We start from the raw sequence: 19,040 nt of genomic DNA, 5'->3' as shown, positions 1-19,040 counted from the left end.
TTGAAACTTTTGAAACTCCTCTGAAGGATGCGTTTCATGATCCTGTTTTATGAATGGGATGAAGATGTGTTCAGGAGTAGAGAATTCTGTCAAAATTTCTAAATTGACAGATTCTCTAAGGTGACATAAAACCTAGCTCGAAAAGTCATCATTGAGCTATTTTATGCTACAGAATTGGAAATTCTGTGCAACAGAGTGATAGGAACAAAAACCAGAATTGAGTATTTAAAGGAGTGTAGATCCTACCTGAGCACACTTAGACCTTAAAATCACCTTCTTTTTGTGCTAAGTGTAAGAATCCTACCGTTCTGATGTTTAATGTGCTGCTACGTACCGTCTGCGTTGCCCCAGGATGCTTATAGCTGGCTCACGAATTTCCTCTGGAAGTTTTCACTGGATGAAGCATTTGAGAGTAGGACAAAGCAGAGCATGATAATGTGACAGCTTTTAAAGCACAGGACATAGTGGGCCTCATTTGGGTTTTATGGCAGTGGAATAATATGAAAAAAAAAAAAATGAATTGCTTCAATTACCCTCTTATATCCTGAGTATCGTTTCACATTTGAGTAAAAGTACAGGGAAACCTTCTGTTAATATCCTATGTCACCGTGGCTAGAAAAATGGACACACATATGCAAATTAAAGAGAACAGAAAATGCCTACTGTTCGGGTCAAAGGTATTGAGTGGGACTGAGAGATTGTGGCTTTATAACGGGGCATTACTGGTGACTCCTCATTCTGGAATTAAGGAATGTGGTCGTTTTGCTCTTGCTTTATTTCTTGCTTTATGCTAGAACTTGCTTGCTTTTCTGCCAGTTGCTTTCTTCTTGGTTTGTTAATATTTACAGAAATCAGGACTGAATAGGCATATACCAGAGCTGTTTAAAAAAAAAAAAAAGAATAAAAACTGAGCTTTGGATTGTTTCTGATGTTCCCAGCTCTTGATCTCCTTGTGGTACCAAATCATTAAAAATTTTGAGGGTCGGGCTGGGCGTGCCGGCTCACGCCTGTAATCCAGCGCTGTGGGAGGCCGAGGCAGGTGGATCACGAGGTCAAGAGATCGAGACCATCCTGGTCAACATGGTGAAACCCCGTCTCTACTAAAAATACAAAAAATTAGCTGGGCGCGGTGGTGCGTGCCTGTAATCCCAGCTACTCAGGAGGCTGAGGCAGGAGAATTGCCTGAACCCAGGAGGCGGAGGTTGCGGTGAGGCGAGATCGTGCCATTGCACTCCAGCCTGGGTAACAAGAGCGAAACTCCATCTCAAAAAAAAAAAAAATTTGAGGGTCAGATGATGATGATCCAGAAACTACCTCTTAGAGCAAAACCGAGGTGGACTTGCTTGATTTTGTCCCAATACAGGCTGCTACCCTGTATTGATATGTGCCTGGCACATGGCAAGTCCTCAGTAAGTGTGCCTTCTGTGTGGCCTGGAGAGAACATTATGACGTTATCTGCAGAAGAGTTCTTAATGCACTTTGCTTTTTCCGTTATTCGTGATGCAGTCCCTTTTGGCTTGCAAAGAACAGTAAATGCCTCTTGCTTCTAATGACTTGTAAATCAAAATTGTTCTGTGGTTTGCAATGCCCTGGTTATTTCCTTTGTGTTATTGTATGCTTCAGGAATTTCCACTGGAGAGTATTAGTGGGAAATTTCCAGGTGAGAAGCATACATGATTAAAATAGGCAGTTAAAATTCAGTGTTGGAGCTGAATGACTGCCTCGTGTGGCCACTGATGAAAATACAATCACCCGTATCCAGTCAGTGTTGACAGCTTTCTGAATGTTTTGGGGTCATCCAATGAAATTTCTGGGGGCCTTGTCTAATGTTGAGGAATACAGTTTTCTCCAACTTGTGCCTACACAAGTTTATGAGAAAAGTTGTCCATATGTCTGTGTTTGGACCCCAACAGCCCAGAGCCATCTCCTCACAGGCCGCCTAGGATTGAGTTTAGAATCCGAGGGGCTGGTAGCCCTCGGCCTGCACTGCTCCTCTCTGGGAGCCAGGCACCTATCATGCCTGCTACTTTTCTCCGCTGTTCTCGCGGCCCCCGTGGCCAGGGATCATTAGAGCAGAGCTTCTCAAATGCTAGGGGGCACCAAAATCCGCTGGAGGGCCTGGGGGAGCAGGGAGGAGGGGAAGGGAGTTGCTGTTCAGTTGGTACAGAGTTTGCTTTAGTGGATGAAAAAGTTCTAGGGGATCTTTTGTACAATAACATCAACATAGTTCATACTCCTGAATGGTAAAACAAAATAAGTTGGTTGTAAAGTGAACTGTACAGTAAGATTCGTATATTATGCTAAGTATGAGTTATAATTGTATTTCAGTTAAAAGAATTAACAGGCTGGTCCTGGTGGCTCACGCCTGTAATCCCAGCACTTTGAGAGGCCAAGGCAGGTAGATCACTTGAGGTCAGAAATTCAAGACCAGCCTGACCAACATGGAGAAACCCCGTCTCTACTAAAAAATACAAAATTAGCTAGGTGTGGTGGCGCATGCCTGTAACTCCAGCAACTCGGGAGGCTGAGGTTACAGCACGCGAATTGCTTGAACCCAGGAGGGGAGGTTGTGGTGAGCCGGGATCGTACCATTGCACTCTGGCCTGGGAAACAGGAGTGAAACTGCATCTCAAAAAAAAAATAATAATAAATAAACAAGAAAACTCCAAACAAAATAAACACTGATCCGTGCCCTGCTCCTGGAGTTTCTGTGTCTGTAGGTCTGGAGTGGGGCCCTAGACTTGAATTCTTATTCAGTCCCCAGTGATTCTGCTGCTGCAGGTCCAGGGACCACAGTAAACCTAATTTAGAGCCCCCCCCTGCTGCCACTCTGCATTCCCACAGTGCTTTGATCTCTACGTCTTGCCTTCTGTCCCTACTGTAGAGTTCAGGCCCATAACTACATAATCGTGGGAAAGCAAGGTGGTCTAGCAATTAGTGGCATCAAGTGTACCGCTCTGAAAGAGTCACTGACGTGGTACCATCGACTTGAGTCTCACTGTGTTTATTTCTGAATAAAGCCACTTACCATCTGCAGATCAGAAGAAATCCATCGCCGAGCACAAAGCATAAATCAGTCATAATTTAAGCTGTGGATCTAGAAAGCCAGAATTCTAGCCTTGGCACGTACCAGTGCTTATGAGAGAAGCAAATCGTAGGTAGTAGAATTCCTTTACATTTTAGGGCAGAGTCGTTTTATTACTGTTGGCTACCCAAAGGACGTTATTCCTTCATCACTTTGTTTCTGAGGTGGAGGTCTTTATAAAATTGTTCTTTTGTGTTTCCTCAGGAATTTTAGATTTTCAAAACAATCTGTTCTCATTGAACTTATATTACCAAGAAGTTAAGGAAAGACAGGCATGGCAGTAATGTTCAAGTGACCCCAGGAAATCTTAGACGTGGGGTTTAGAGGAGGGAGGGATTACTCCTGCCCAGATTGTCAGGGCCAACATCACGGTGCCAATGCTGTTCTTACAGATAGATAACAAGCAGTGGAAGGCGTAGAAATGCATTGGGAGGCCATCAGAAGGTAGAGCACCACTCTCCAGTCAAACTTGCTGCAGTGATGGAAGTATTTTCTTTCTACGCTGTCCAGGATGATAGCCACTAGTCTGAATGTGGCTGGTGCCATTAAGGAACAGAATTTTAAGTTGTATTTAATTTTAATTATTTTAAACAGCTAAATGTGACTAAGACCTACTGGATTAGACAGTGCGAGTCTAGAGAATAGGGTGAGAAGTGAGTCCTCCAGTCTGGGCTGGAGGAAGTTTAGGAGGGGAGGGGAAGTGTGGGTCAGATTCAGGAAGCCCAAAGTGTGGCTGGGTGAGTGGACACCTTCCTCTGGGCAGTGGGAAGCAATTGAAGATTTATTATTATTATTATTATTTTTTGACCCAGCCCTCAGGACATCCTGAGAACATGTGCCTGATTGAAGACTTTTGAACAGATCAGTGGGTCTTTGGGGAAGAACATTCTGGTGGTGTGGTGCCAGACAGTTTAAGGGGCGGAGTCTGGAGCCAGAGGATGAGCTGGGAGGCTGCCAGGGCCCTGCATTTATGTGGTCAAAGCCTAGGATGTGGGGGCAGCAAAGACAAGGAAAGGAGGGGACGGTGGGCCAGTTGGGGCTCCACGGGAGGTGTCAGGGAGCTTGCGGGCCTCAAGCCTGAGTGAGTAGGAAGGTGATGCACAGAACAGGAAAAGCAGGATGCGGACGCTGAGCTCCTTGGTCGAGTGTGCGCAGGGCTGAAAGGAGGAGAGCTGAGATGAGAACAGCCCTTCTCTCAGCTGAGGGCCGCCTGCCCCTGTGAGTCATCTTAGCTGTTTTCTATTGCCCATGTCTGGTAGAATAATTAGATCTGCAGACAGTTGTGATCAGTCCATTTTGCCTCTCACTCCACCCGCTGCCTCTCGCATTTTCTCTCTCTCCCTTACCTGCCTGCTGCCAGCTCCCTGCCTCCCCTGTGATTACTGGGCCCCTGCAGTAACTCACTGTTTGATCTTCCGCATACAGGAACTCAGAACCCAACTACCATCTGCCCAGCAAGGCTGCAGCATCCAGAGTGACCTAGGCCATGTCCTGTACTGATTGTAATCCTCCTCCGTGCCTAACACAGAGCCTTACATGTACATTTACCCAGTGGGGGAGAAGAAAGGGTGTAAAACATGTGACTACCACCCCCCAGTGCTTGTGGGTCTCCCTCCCATTGGACTGTGGTAGGAGTCTTCCGAAACGGCTCTGGGTGCCCCATCACCCCCACATGCAATCATATTGTTGCTTATTTAACCCTGTGTCTCCTAGGGCCTGAGTTCTGTTACCCAGCCTCCTCAGAATCTTCAGCAGTTTCTCATAGGGGGAAACCAGCTGTTTACTTCCTTTACTTATGCAACAAATAAGTCAGTGTCAGATATTATTTTTGTTGATAAAGGCACAGCAGTGAGCAAAACATTTCAGATCTGTTTCTTGTGAGCTGACTTTCTGCAAGGGGGAGAGATGATAAACACCCATATGATACAGTGGAGAGTGATCAGTGCTGGAAGGGAAACTGGAGCTGAGGAAGGAGTAAACAGGAGAGGGAGTGGTGCCGGCCTAGATGGTCAAAGGCTGCTCGGGTAGGGGGACACTGGAGTTCAGATGAGTGAGGCCGGCACGGTGGCTCACGCCCATAATCCCAGCTCTTTGGGAGGATGGGACGGGCAGATCACTTGAGGTTAGGAATTCAAGACCAGCTTGGGGAACATGGTGAAACCCCATCTCTACTAAGAATACAAAGGTTAGCCTGGCATGGTGGCACGTGCCTGTAATCCCAGCTGCTTGTGAGGCTGAGGCAGGAGAACCTCTTGAGCCTAGGAGGGGAAGGTTGTAGTGAGCCGAGATCGAGCCATTGCACTCTAGTGTGGGCGACAGAGTGAGACTCTGTCTCCAAAACGAAAAAAGATACAAGTGAAGTGAGGGGGACCTGGATGAAGAAGACCGATAACAGCAGGTGCAAAGGCCCTGAGGGAGGCCTCTCCTTCGCGTGTCCCAAGAACAGAAGGTTGCTGGAAGGGGTGAGCAGGATGAACAAGGAGAGGAGTGTGGTCAAGGAAAGAGAAGAGAGTTCATGGGGTGACGTCAGAACTTTGACATTTAGTCTTAGTCAAGAGAGGAGGGTTTTGAGTTTAGGAGTTATGTGATCAGCTTTATGACTGAGGACGCCTTCCAGCTACTGTGAGGAGACACAGACTGAGAAGAGAGCAGGAGACTGACTGGGGAGCTGTTGCAGTGATTAGGAGAGAGAGGTGATGGTGGCTCTGCCAGGGTGGCAGAGGTTGTGAGAAACAATCAGATTCTAGATATGATTTGCAGAAGTTGCTGATGGATGTGATGTGGACCAGTGCATAAGCAAGACATTAAAGTCAAGGATGGTGCCAAGCCTTTTGGTCAAGTGACTAGAAAAACAAAGCTATTATTTACCGAGATGAGGAGGATCACATTTTGGAGGTGTGAATTGAAAGGCCTGTTTTAGATGCAGTAAGTCTGAGATGGCCATTCGGTGATGTATTTTCTCTTCACTGCTGTAACAAATGATCACTGACTTACTGATTTAAAACAGCACTAGTTTATCACCTTATAGAAGAAGTCTGACTCAGGTCTCAGTGGCTAAAATCCAGGTGTTGGCCAGGCTGCATTTCTTTGTGGAGATCCTGGGAGATCATTTGTTTCCTTGGCTTTTCCAGTTTCTAGAGCCTGCCCACATTCCTTGGCTTGTGGCCCCATCCTTCATCTTCAGAGCCAGGAGCATTGCATCTATATTCCTATCTCTTTCTGACCACAGCCTGGAAAAATCCTCTAATTTTAGGGATTCATGTTTTTACATTGAGCCCATCTCAGCGATCCAGGTTAATCTCCCCATCTCGAGGTCCTTAACATAATCACATGTGTAAAGCCCTTTTGTCACTTAAAGTGCCATATACACAGGTTCCAGGAATTGGGACATGGGCAGCTCAGGGGTCTGCTATTCTGCCCACCTCGGATATCTAAGGGGGAGATGTTGAACTAAGTCAGATGATGAGTTAAAACTTACAGTTTGACCCAGGGCTGGGAGAAGGAAAGATCTGTGTGCTCCTTCTCAACCAGAACAGCAGCCTGGTGAATGCAGAGACCATGTCTTAAGCAAATTTATATCTTCAGTATCTAATGTGGTGCTTTGTTATCTGTGGGCACTGGAGGTGGCTGAGGTGACAGTAACTCTTTCAGGCCGGTGCCTGATGACCACTTATCCCACGCTTATGCCTTTGTGTCTGACCCATCGCATGCCCTCTTATCAGTGCTCCAGGAAGGCTAGAATGGAGTCTTGAAGGAGTTTCTTCCCTACCTTTCCTAGGCCTAGAGAACTTGAGTAGCTGTGGATGGCTACCGCTCCTGTCCCTCCAGATCACAGCTGGTGTTCTGGTGCCCGTTGCTGGGATGCTGTCTCTGATTCCCTGCACTTGCTGCTTCGTGTTCGTCTTGCCTAGTCCACACATGTGCGTGTGGCCTTGATTGAGACATATTTGAAACTTCTCCGAATCCTTTCCTAGTGTAGCTCCAGACCTGGAAAGTGATGCTTGCCTTGTGCTCAGGGCCCTGCAGCCCCAAAGCCCTCAGTGGCGAAGGCCTGGGAGAGGAGCTTGGGTGGTGTCCCATCAGCTTTGCGAGGGAAGCTGCTGGGGAGAAGGGGAGAAGCACAAGGAGGAGGATGCAGGGGCTTTAGCAGCAACCTCAAGTCAACATAGCGCTGTACCCAGTGCAGATGTCACAGGCCTCATGAGAGCATGGCTGTTTACCAGGCACTTCTTGTGTGCCAGCCACTGCGTTCAGTGCTATACATGCTTTGTCTTATTGAGACCTAGAGCAGGCCTCTCAGACGCGGGAGGTGTTACCATCTCCATTTCATAGACAGGGAGACTGAGCCTTACGGGTGGGGTGTGGTGTCTTTAGGGTGTGTCTCCAGGACTGTCTGCAGCTGGAGCTCCAAGCTTTCCTTTTAGGCATCTCTGTCTCCTAAAGCTGTGGTGATCTCCGATTTCCTGGCGTCTTCCTTATCCTCACTATGACTTTTTATCCCAAGTACTCATGAGCTTCCTGTGATCTGTGCTGCTTGTGCAACATCAAAATAGGGGCCACAGAGACCTTGGTCCCATGATCATACACAGCTTTGCGTTCAGGGCGTCTTTCAGAGCCTCTGGCCATGTTATTAACTGAGTGCTGGATGTGGTTTTGAAGTGCCAGCATTTTGCTCGTTGAGATGATGTTGTAAAGCACCCGACAGTGCTTGGCACTTAGTAGGCCCTCTCTGTCTTGTGGAGGCCCCGCCCTTTCCCTGCTTCTCCAGGCACCGGGCTGATGCTAAGCTGGATTTGCAGCCTCTGGGATCCTGCATGCTGGCAGGCGGAATTCACACTGCACGCTCCAAAAGCTCAGCTGCAGAATCATTGCTTACCCCTTCATTTGCTGCGGCTTCTCCCCGTCTTTTTTGTACTTTCTTTAGGGTTTTTTTTGTGCTATTTCTTGATTTCTTTTTTTTCCCCCTATCATTTAAAATAGACTCTGCTTTCTAATCAGAAATGTAGACACTAGACAAAGACATGCTGCTGTTTCCTGTGAATGCTTCCCTTGAATGTTTTTAAAGGAACGCCGGTTGAATCCTCTCAATTATCTTGGCTGATGGCACGTGCCCTCCACTCTCTCCCCTCCCCAGAAGTGACTTCCTTCTGCCTTCCAGGGTGCGTTTGATTTGAAACTAACCTTTCTGCAGGTCGGCCCCTTTGCTCAGGAAGAGCACCTGTCCTTCCAGTCTGTGAGAGCCAAGTGTGGTCACTGTGTGTGCATGTGTGGTTAGAGCCGGACACCTCCAGTCCCCTGGGAGGCGGCAGGAGGATTGTGATGTCAGTGATGACAAACTCAGCATCTCCAAAAGGCAGCTGGGACCAGCTTGCTGTGTGGACATGCGTATACTTGGACCTGGCAAGGATACGACCCAGCTTCTCCATCGGGTGTCCCTCGCAGTGGCCTCGTTGTTGCATCTACCTCCGAATGGCAAGATAAGGCCCCCTAAAATCGCTGGTGGCCTTTGAGGCACAGTCGGTTGCCTGGCTTTGGAAGCGGCTCCACATGAGGATAGTACATGTGTAGGAGCCTTCAACAACTGCCCTGCAGCAGGGCCGGACACCGGCTGAAGACATGTGTCCACAGCTGTCTTCGGCATGACGTCTAACCAGAATCTAACATCGACCCGTTCAGCTGAGACATGCTCTACCCAGCAAAGATGGCCTACTTTTGGAGAATTAGACACAGCCACCAGAAAGACTCTTCCGGAGGAGAAATCCCACCTGTGCAGTGTGTGGGAAGGACAGTAGGTCATCAGGATCAATCGTTTTGCATTCATAGGACAAAACTTTCTGTCTCTGTGTCCTCAGGGGAGATACTTTTCCAAGCATGTAGTAGTGAACACCTTGCACTTGGTAGTCATGGGATACGAGTTTCTTGTTGGGAATGGGGACAAGAAGGCCGGTGAAATTTCCTGAATTGCTGACCATCTTTGTACGCCCTGGGCTATGCTGATGTTATTGACATATATACAGAGTGGGACTAGATCTTCAGATGTGGCTATGCCAGTTTTCATGATCTTTGCCTGTTAGATGAAGCTTCTTAAGATATGAAATGTCACTGTGAAGATACACTGTGAGAATTATGTAATGATTGTAGTAATTTGCTCAAATATGCTGTACCTATTGTAATGAGAAAATGACTAGAGATAAAAGAGACTCAGTCCTTGGTTTTATGGATTCTGTAAGTGTCTTTTGCAACAGTAACACTATTATCTTTAGAACTGAAGGTCAGGCGCGGTGCTTCATACCTGTGATTCCAGCACTTTGGGAGGCTAAGGTGGGAGGATCGCTAGAGGGCCAGGAGTTCGAGACCAACTTTGGCAATATAGCGAGACCCTGCCTTTAATTTAATAAAAAGTTAAAAAATTTTAATTAAAACAAAGACCTGAAAAATGGATTCGGTAACTTGTCCTTGGTCACTTGCTCCTCATAGACACTGAGACCCCTTGGTTTCTCTTCTGCAACTCGCTGTGTTTCTTGATTTTTCCCCTTTGTCTTCCACTCGCCTGCTCTTCCAATCTCTCCAGCCCCGTCCTCTATCCGTGTCTCGACTCCACACTCTCTGCTTTTCTAGAACGTCTCATTTGCTGGCAAGCCAGCTTCTGTCGACTCTTTTTCCCTAGCAGACATAACCACGCTTGCCCTGGTGGCCATGATTGCATGTGATTGTGGAATTGAGCAATAATTCATCTGTGAGGAGATGTCATTCCTGGTTCCTTCTTTCCCATGCTGCTGTGAGCCTGACAGGTCTCTCCTTTGAGGATATTTGAGGGCGGTGCTTCTGGTCTGCTCACCTCCTGCCTGCATGTTCATGGCCTTCAGACTACCAAATGGTTTTTTCCTGACGTGGCTACATTTCCTCACAAAGATAATATGTAGATGTGTTTGGTCTCGCCACTCAGTGCCAAGGTTTCTTGGTATGGCTCAGTTCACCCCAGTGCCTCCTTGCCAAGTTAACAGCATGTGGAGAAACTTGCCAGGCTTTAAGAATGATTGAACTGCAATATGCTTGCTGCTAAAAGAGAATTGGATGTTCATTCTCTAGCTGGCTTTACTGTCTGTCCTTGCCATGTGGGTTTTCAGGAGTGGCAGGTCACTTGAACTCAGTGGGTCATGCCTTTCTGTTGTAGATGTTGTCTGTTTATTGGCTGCTTATTCACTTGGGCATAGATGGCTTCAGGAGCCCATCTTAATCCTTGCTAGGGCAGGCCCTCTTAGCCTGCATGTCTCTGATTTCCTGGTTTGGCACACAAAATCCCTGTCAAAAGGGGAAAGGCACCTTTAAAGGTTAGGTAATGGAACCACACAGGCTTCTGCCGTGATGTCTCAAATCTAACCAGTGAGGATTCAGCCCTCTGAATAGGTTATAAGGCCGTGTTCAAATAAAGGAGACGTAGTAGATCAAACTGCTTGTGTAGACCCCAGGTATCTGAAGGCCAGGTCTGGGTTAAGAGAGAAGACAGGTCGCTGAAGCAGGAGGATGGGGTGGGGTGGGAGTCCTCTGTCTGGTGAGGAGAGAGAGCTGGAGAGAAGTGCCAGGAAGGAGAGTGTCTTTGGGGACATGGGGGAGTGAATGAAGCCTCTGACAGGGAAATGAGTAGACTCAGCAGACAGATGTCTGGTTCATGATTTTTCCTGGCACAGACCCAAACTACAGTTAAATTACATGTATGTATTGAATAAAACGATTGGCATTTCGGTCGTGCTTGAAATTTGCATTTGTATTGAAGAATTAAGATTTTTGTTAAAAGTGAGCGACGAAAGCAGAGCTAAATGTTGTGTCTCCATTGAGAAGACTGTTGGACCCACACCAGCCTAATGCCAGTCACGGTTTTGCCTGCTGGCTTTGGCCTGCACTTGCTACTCCTTACTAGGTAAGAAGCAGAGGCCTGCGGTTAAGGGCAGGATCTTGGATTAGACCACTCTCACCCCAAGAGCCCATCTCGCACATGGTCGCAGCCTTTGGTCCTCGAGAGGCTGGAGGTCAGCGAAGGGCCAGAGACCTTTCTAAGAATCCAGTGGGAGCTATGGACTCCCTATTCAGAAAAATGCCCAGACTCACAACTTTTGCATTAAATTTCAAGGATGGGGGTGGATAATTAAGGGCCGTCCCTGAGGCCCAAGTCAAGAACCCTTGCTCTGGCCACAGGTCACTGCTGGGTCACCGGGAAATGTCCCTAAACCCCAGCCTGACCATGAAGCTACTTTCCTGCCCATCGAATTTTCACTTGTCATTCTGCCCATTTGCTAGGAGGCACAGTCGCTTGATTTCGGTAGCACCGTATGCCCTGAGGTGTTTGTGTGGTAGAAATATTGAGTCATAATTTCTGTTTTTATTAAAATCCTAATTTTTCCAAAGCCTGCTTCTCTTTAAAACATAATTTGATTCCATTTTATCTTTAAGTTGGCACACATTTTTGTGGCTGGGCTGGCTTATTTGTAAAAATCTCTGCAGGAGGGGGCATCTGAAGATTCTTCTGCTTATGTCTTACACATCCTTTCAGCATTATAAAACCATTTCTCGTGTTTGTATTTTTTCAGAGATGGAGGAACAGTGTTCTGTCATCTTTGATGCCCTCGAGACAGTTATTACTGTTTTTTGTTTCGTTTTGTTTTTGAGATGGGGTTTCACACTGTTACCCAGGCTGGAGTGCAGTGGCACAGTCTCGGTTCACTGCAACCTCTGCTCGCGGGTTCAAGTGATTCTTCTGCCTCAGCCTTCCTAGTAGCTAGGACTACAGGCATGCACCACCATGCACCACGCCCAGCTAATTTTTGTATTTTTAGTAGAGACAGGGTTTCACCATATTGGCCAGGCTGGTCTTGAACTCCTGACCTCGTGATCTGCCCACCTCAGCCTCCCAAAGTGCTGGGATTACAGGTGTGAGCCACCGTACCCAGACCAAGATAGTCATCAATGCTTTATAAGTGAAAATCCACAGAGATTCAGGATGGAGGGTGGGCGTGCAGGGGCCCCAGGAGACAAGCAGGACTTTCTTTGTAAGAGAAGAGGGGTGAGGATGTGGATAAGCATGAGGACCCGACTATGGCAAACAGCACTTAGAAAGGGCGATAATTATCAGTATCTTTGAATTCCACATCAGAGTAGCGCAATCAACAAACCCTTGGCCCTAAAAGGGAAGGAGGTTTTGTATCTTTAAAACTCCATCAAGACCTGTCTCTTCAAACCCTCCATTCAGTGCAGTGCCTGCTGATGTGGGTGCTTTGTGGATGTCAGTGGATTGGTATTTACATTGCCATGGACCTCTTTCAGACAGAGTTGACCTGTTGATTACAGCTACCTTTCCATCCATGTATCCCCAAGTTGGACCGCGATGGGGGCGGAGCTGGTCTTCTCTTTGTGCAGATGGACCGAGCTGCAGTGCAGGTGGAATGAAAGTGTCCTCTAAGATGTCTGCTGTCAACATGGTGTATGAAACCAGCTTCACTCTGATTATTTACTTGAGGCTGGGCAGGAGAATTGTTTACAGATCACATTGGGAGAGAAAGGGCAAGTTCTCAGAGGCTGTGGGAGACGACAGTGCTAGGTCCTTGTTGAAGGTTAGGGCATGACTTGGTCTGGATTTGTGCCACCAAGGGGCAGTGTGCCAGCCTCCTATGGCCGTTCTTCCCTGGGCGGGACTTCAGGGCCACCAATCACCCTGGATGACTCTGCTTCTGGGGCTCCTTTGCTAGGCTTAATTTCCTCTGCTGGAGCCAGTGTCTTTGAGAGGGATCGTCAGACACAGAGGACATGTGCTGTTGATTGACAGTGGGAAACGTTGGAGGGGTTTGTGTTCACGTTCGTCTGTGTAGTTAGTACCATGCGGCTGGATCTGTGGAAGACTTTCTGGCTACTGGAAGTCAGGGACAAGCTGGGTTTAATTTTCGAGTAAGGCAGACAGCAGGAGGAGGTGTGGTCCCCGAAGGTCTGTAAACACATTACGCTGAGTGTAGCAGTGAGTGGGAAAGGTGAGGATTTTTCCCGTACTGGCTTTTGAGCAAATAGGAAATCACAGCTTTGAAAGGATGAATCATTCTTTGTTTCATGAAGTTTATGGCAGCCTCACTGGAGCAGTTGATTTTAGTATGCAGTCCATTCTTTGTGAGAACAGCTAATTTCAAGCAGAAAAATAAATTGCCTGCAAAATGGAGCTACCTCTCCTGTTGAGATGGTTAAGGACTTTGCACCCTACTCTACCTATTGGGTGGTGTTGGATTTCACTTATTTTTGATTGTCCTTTTTCTTCCCAAAGTAGAATGCCCAGGCACTGCCCTCTTCTCCCCCAGCTGGTGCTGGGTGAGAGGAATTCTGCCAATACCAGGTCACTGCAGAGGAAGTTGCAGCTGTGGCACCTTTGCCATCGGGAGGGATTTGTGTCTGAGCTCTCTGACTTCCACAGCATAGACTGGAAATGCAAGCTCATGGGGAGCTGAAACAGCCACCCACTTTAAAACTGACCTGAGATCCAGAAGAGGCAAAAGGGAACAGAGCCAGGAGGACAGGCTGGCAGAAGGGAGGCCCTGCTAGTCTCCACATTAGCCATTCAGACACAGCAGCGGTGGCGCTGGCTGGCAGCAGCAGGGGGTGTCATGAGGTGGAGCTGGAGGAGAGCCCCAGGGCCACTGGCCATAAGTGCTGAGATCCTGCGCCCATCTACCCTCAACCTCCCAGTGTAGAATCAGGATAGCTCACAGCTCAGAGACTTCCCTCTGGCTGCTCTTCTCAGGGTTAGCCCAGGTAAGGAGTCCTCAATTATTTCAGCATAATCTAGCAAAGCAACTTGTTAATGATGTCAGAGAATACCCGTTATGAGATGGCTGGAGAACTGGGCACGTAACGAAAGAAAACTTAGCTCTTGGCTGGGGGAGTATCGTCTGGGCTTCACTGAGACCTTCCCAACCATTTCTTTAGAGTTGGGGTTATTTAGAGCTGACTGAGAGCACCTTAGGAGTATGTCTATGGAAAATGTCGATTTATATTGAAGTTTTGAAAATACGTACCCCAGGAGGGAAGGAACACCATTATTTCCTCTCTTTGGAATGTCGGTAAGAAATGGTCAGTGTGGCTATGTCAGGCTAGGCAGTTTTAAACACCTTGACCACTAAAATAAACCTGTAGATTTAAGATGATGCTGTCTTAAGGGGGTTAGTAAATCATTCAGTTTTTTCATGGACATTTGGACAAGCCTGTATCCTTTCCAGGTTAATACCTTTGAGCTTCTGAATTTCTGTATATTATGTCTGACCTGTTGATAATTGGAAAGAAATGTATAATGTCCTGTGCAGAGTGCTTCTGCTTATATATAAGCAAGCACCATAAGAACACAGGTAAATGTGGAGTGTGGAATGTGGACACGTCTTTCAATAGAACTCTGAGAGCAAGTTTATCTCGTAGCCAGAGGTCTTATACTTGCATATTGGAAAATTTCTTGCGCAGCAATCCCATTGCACAGTTTCTTAAGTTGCCTGTTTCCTATGTAATGTGAAAAAATGGAATCGAGTGACTGAATAAACTTGCATTGAGCAAAGCAGGGTTTGTTGGCCACCGTGAGTCCCACAGTATTCGAAAGTTTTGGGAGTTTGGCCTTAAACTTTCATCTGTTGTCTTCCTTCCTAAACTAATGCCAATTCTCCACCTTTTCTTACACCCGCTAGAGGGATCCTCATTGATTTGGATAGTAGTCTTAGAGCACGTTTTTCCATGAATAATTTTAGTCAGTCCCTGGATAATCCAACTTTTACTTATAAACAGAGAAATTTATATTAGCTGTGAAGGGTTCTGGGTTGTGCAAGTTTACGGGAGTTTAACTTTAGTGAATTCCTACTTGGTAGCAGGCAGAATGAAGGGGGCTCATACCCATGTACTGTAGTTAGTTTCTTGAAGAACGGGGAGCTGTTTTGTCAGGGAAGTCCTTAGTTTCACTAATCGGGGATGGCGGGAGAGATGAAAGGGGGTATGCAGTGTCCAAGGCACAGGGCCGACCCCAGGGGACTCATCTGCCCTGTGGCCAATAGGACTGGGTCCCAGAGGAGCCCAGCCTGGGACGGGATTGCGTTCCTTCTGTCATTGTGAAGCGTATAAATGCATACACTGTATTTCTATCTTCTATTGGACTAGCTGGTGATTTTTACTGATGATTTCATTTTAGCCACACTCAGGCTCTGAATTGGTTTTGTCTGAAGATGAAAAAAGTGACAATGAAGATAAGGAAGAGACGGAATTGGGCGTCATGGAGGATCAGCGTAGCGTCATTCTTCATCTCATTTCACAACTCAAACTCGGAATGGATTTGACCAAGGTAGGTCGGCGTGTTCGCAGATTTGTGGCTAGTTGTTGGGGTTCTGTCTCTGTCCTCAAGCCATCTCTGTGCACATTCTTTTCATTGTGGTGAGATTGGAGAGTAGAATGGGGAAAAGGCCAGCATTTCAAGTATGGATATTCCAGGCATAATTTGAAAAGATGTTTGTACATAAATGCTTATCCTCAGGGCTGGACAGCCTTGCCTTTGATTCTCTGGAAGAGCTGCTACTCTACAAGGGCAGGGAAAACAGAAAAAGCATATGTGATGATAAGAAAAATTCAAGGTACTGTTTCTTTGTTTCTTGCTGTGTTCTAGAGATAATTGTAGGTGGCCTACGGAGATGGCTGTGACACAGTGGCCATAGAGAGGAAAGATGGGGAAGGGAAATGGTGGATCCGGGAACGAGGCCACTGTGTACACCCAACCTCATGACCTGCTGAGGGCTGTCCTTGGCTGTGACAGCTGGTCCCCGAGGGCAACCTTGTTGGTGATCCAAATCTCATTGCCATGGATAGAAGTGGAACCAACTCTTCCTGGTGCTGAGTGCAGGCAGGACGCCCCCTGAGGAACCTCACCAAGAGAACCAGTGTCCTGACCACTGATGTTGTGGAGGGAGTCCCACATACAACACCCCTCACCGCCTAGTCTGTAGCTTCCTTCTGGCGGCAAGCAGGAGAGGCAGTTTTGTGTATAGCTGAAAGGTTGCGTGGTGTCCTTGGGCCCTTTTCAGGTGGTAGAAAGAGCCTGGAGTTTGGCCTTCCTGGGTTCCACTCCCAGCCAGTGACTCCAGTTGGGAGCCTTCCTGGCATGGTGGCATGAGAATCGCAGGAGGGGTGCAGCGGACCTGACCCAGGCTGAGCTGGCAAGTGTGTCACCATCTTATCCTTGCAAAATGCTACGTTATGTGGTTTGACTGTGTGGTAGGGTGAAAGTTCTAGATTCTGAAGGCCAGCTAGAAAAATGTGGATGTACTTGAAATGGTCAGAGGCACTGAAGGCCCAGCCTGGGGAGCAACCCTCAGGGCAGCTGGCTTGGTTGGCCACAGTGAAGGGTTTGGATTCCACAGTCTCATCTCAGACTGGGCAGAGGGCCAGAGAAGAGAGAGGGGAGCGGCAGGAGTGTGAGGGATTCTTTGAGGAGGAAGATGACGGAACAGAGTGACTAACCATTTATAGAAGATAGGAGAGAGGCTGAGGAGGTGGGAGCCTCTAAGATGACAGACACGTCTTTTCTTTGAAATGTTTTCATGGGTTTGAATGTGAGTGTGTCTGATATTCTGGGAGATTGTGCCACTTTAAACAAAGCAGTGGGCCCACACTGAAGACGCCCGGTGTAGAAAGCTCCCTCTTCGCCATCCTCTGCCCTCCGCGTGGCTGCTTATGTTTTGCACGCCAGGCTGTGACAGCCTGTTCTCCACGCTGCTGCTTTCCCTTCATTTCAGTCCTCTAGCTGGAAAATGCTGATTGTTTTTCAGCTAGAGGAGTCACTTAAGTGCTTGGCTTGAAAAAGATGCCCATGTTTTCTTCTTGTGGGTTGTGTAGACACTCAGAGCTTGAGTTAGTTTGACGAAATGTGGATGATAATGCGTCCAATCACGATCTCAAATCTCAGTGTTTCCAAACTGGGTCATGAACCATTAGTGGGTTGTGAAACCAGTTTAGTGGGGGTCAGGCCATCCTTTCTCAAAAATGAAATAAGATACAGTAGAAAACATCAGAGCATTCCGTGCGTGAAACCTAGGTCTCTGGATACATGTGTACTGGGTCACGATGTAAAATATATTCTCATTGTGGATTTTTTTTTAATGTTTACAAAACTCAGACCTAGAATCCTGAATGACAGAGGAAAGAGACTGTAAGAGAAATTGAAATTGCCAAGGTGAGATACGGAGAAGCAAGACAATGCTGCAGGGGCTATGTTATGGCAAGCTGAGTGTCTGAGTGACTTCACGCTATTCCTGTCTTGTTCTAAAATAAAAAAATCATCACAGCTGTGCATTTCTTATTTCTTATTGTTTTATTAGGATATGATTGTTTTGCATTTCCAGAGCCCCAGCCTCTTCCTGAAAGAGCAAACATTGCATTTCTCCCAATACTCAGCTGAGCACCGGAAAGAATAACTTTTCCTGTCTGTGGTTTATTAAGTTATTTGACTGGGAAGAATCTGTCATTCAAAAACCAAAGGAAAGCTTGGAAGCTGAAATACTTGTGAGAGGCAGAGGTAGACCTGTTACTTCCTATGAGATTTCTTGGCTTCTGTTGCCCTGCATTATAAAAAGGTTGATGAAATTTCTTCTCTCCTTACTGTCCCTTTTTTCTTCTTGGCTTTTGTCCATGCCATTAAGTTAAGCCTGTACTAATGAAAGAACTTAGCCAATGGAGTATCTGATGAGCAGGCACCTGGAGATAGAATCTTCTTCACCTCAAGGATGAAGGGTCTAGTCTTTCTCGAAAAACAAGTATACTTCCATGTCCCTGAGGATGTGCCGGTGTTGGCACATTTGCGTGTCACAGAGCCCAATACTTTCTTTTCCCCATTAATCAGTTCATTCGAAATATTTTTAAATCAGCTATTTTATGAAGCTATGAGTTCCAGAAAATAAAGGTGATATTGGGAAAATTATCAAAAGCTATTTAAAGCATCTATAAGATGGTCTCTCTTTCTCTTTTCTACAGATGAGTCACACCTTTGAGCTTAATCTTTGAAAGGTTAGAGAATCAATTGATCTTATAATGAAAATTGGGCTTTTGTTTCCTTTTTCAAATATCTTGGACAAATCATTATCTGTTTAAAATTTGTCCTTGTATTTACTGGTTTTGCAGAGGAAGGCATTGTCATGCACAGAATTTGTAATTAAAATCAAATCATTTGTTTAAAAGGGAGTTTGCAAAAAAAATGGTTTTGGTCTTTTATAATTCTCATTAAAAGAATATCTGGCAAATTAAAAAGAAATGAGGGCCTGCAGTGCGGTGTCCTGCCTTGGTTCACTGTGATTACCGGACAGGGTCAGGCCCGTGGGTGTTTGACTTGTGAGGTTGCTCAGCACCCCAAGCTCAGAAGGGCTCCACGCTTGGTTCAATGCCCTGCTATCACTGTCTTGAAATTCTTAATACTTTTCAAACAAGGGGACTTGTGTTTTCACTTTCCACTGGGCCCCACACAGCGTGTAGCTGGTCCTGCCTCCAGAAGCACCCTTGTCGACTCTCTTTCCTCAGGGTGGCACCATAACCCTAAGTTACTGGTGACTACTTCCGCTGGAGAACCCACTGTATTTCCACACTCTGTGGGTAGCCTAGAACAGGAGAGGATGGAGGAGCCACAGTGAGGTGGAGGGTCGCCGAAGGTCTGGAGTGTTGCACATGCTGGTGAGAGGCTCCGCTGAACCTGGAGTGGGCATTAGGGTCAGGTCCTGCAGAGCCTGTGGGCCGTGTGAAAGGGACAGACTCGATCCCAAGGGCTGTGGGAAGCCTTGGAAGCCTTGGGCAAATGAGCAGCGTCATATGGTCAGGACATCCTGGCGTGACTGTTGTGCCAAGTTCTAGGCTCCAGGGAGAAGGGCCACAAAATCCATCACTGAGCTTGGAGGTGTAGGACCATTTTTTACCT

General features: G+C 46.9%; 1 protein-coding gene across 4 annotated transcripts in view; it reads left to right on the top strand.

Moving 5' to 3' along the window:
- The window catches only part of OSBPL10 (oxysterol binding protein like 10), a 332,750-nt gene that overhangs the window by 274,586 nt on the left and 39,124 nt on the right, over positions 1 to 19,040 (top strand). For all 4 annotated transcript variants that reach the window (XM_054246920.2, XM_002759684.7, XM_078354487.1 and 1 more), the window contains one exon: positions 15,282 to 15,431. In XM_054246920.2, the coding sequence (XP_054102895.2) occupies positions 15,282 to 15,431 (150 nt within the window). The remainder of the gene's footprint in view (positions 1 to 15,281; positions 15,432 to 19,040) is intronic.

The sequence above is a fragment of the Callithrix jacchus genome, chromosome 17, assembly GCF_049354715.1.
Source record: "Callithrix jacchus isolate 240 chromosome 17, calJac240_pri, whole genome shotgun sequence".
NCBI lineage: Eukaryota > Metazoa > Chordata > Mammalia > Primates > Cebidae > Callithrix > Callithrix jacchus.
The sequence above is the reverse complement of the archived record's forward strand: the minus strand, read 5'-3'. Positions and strand labels throughout refer to the sequence as shown.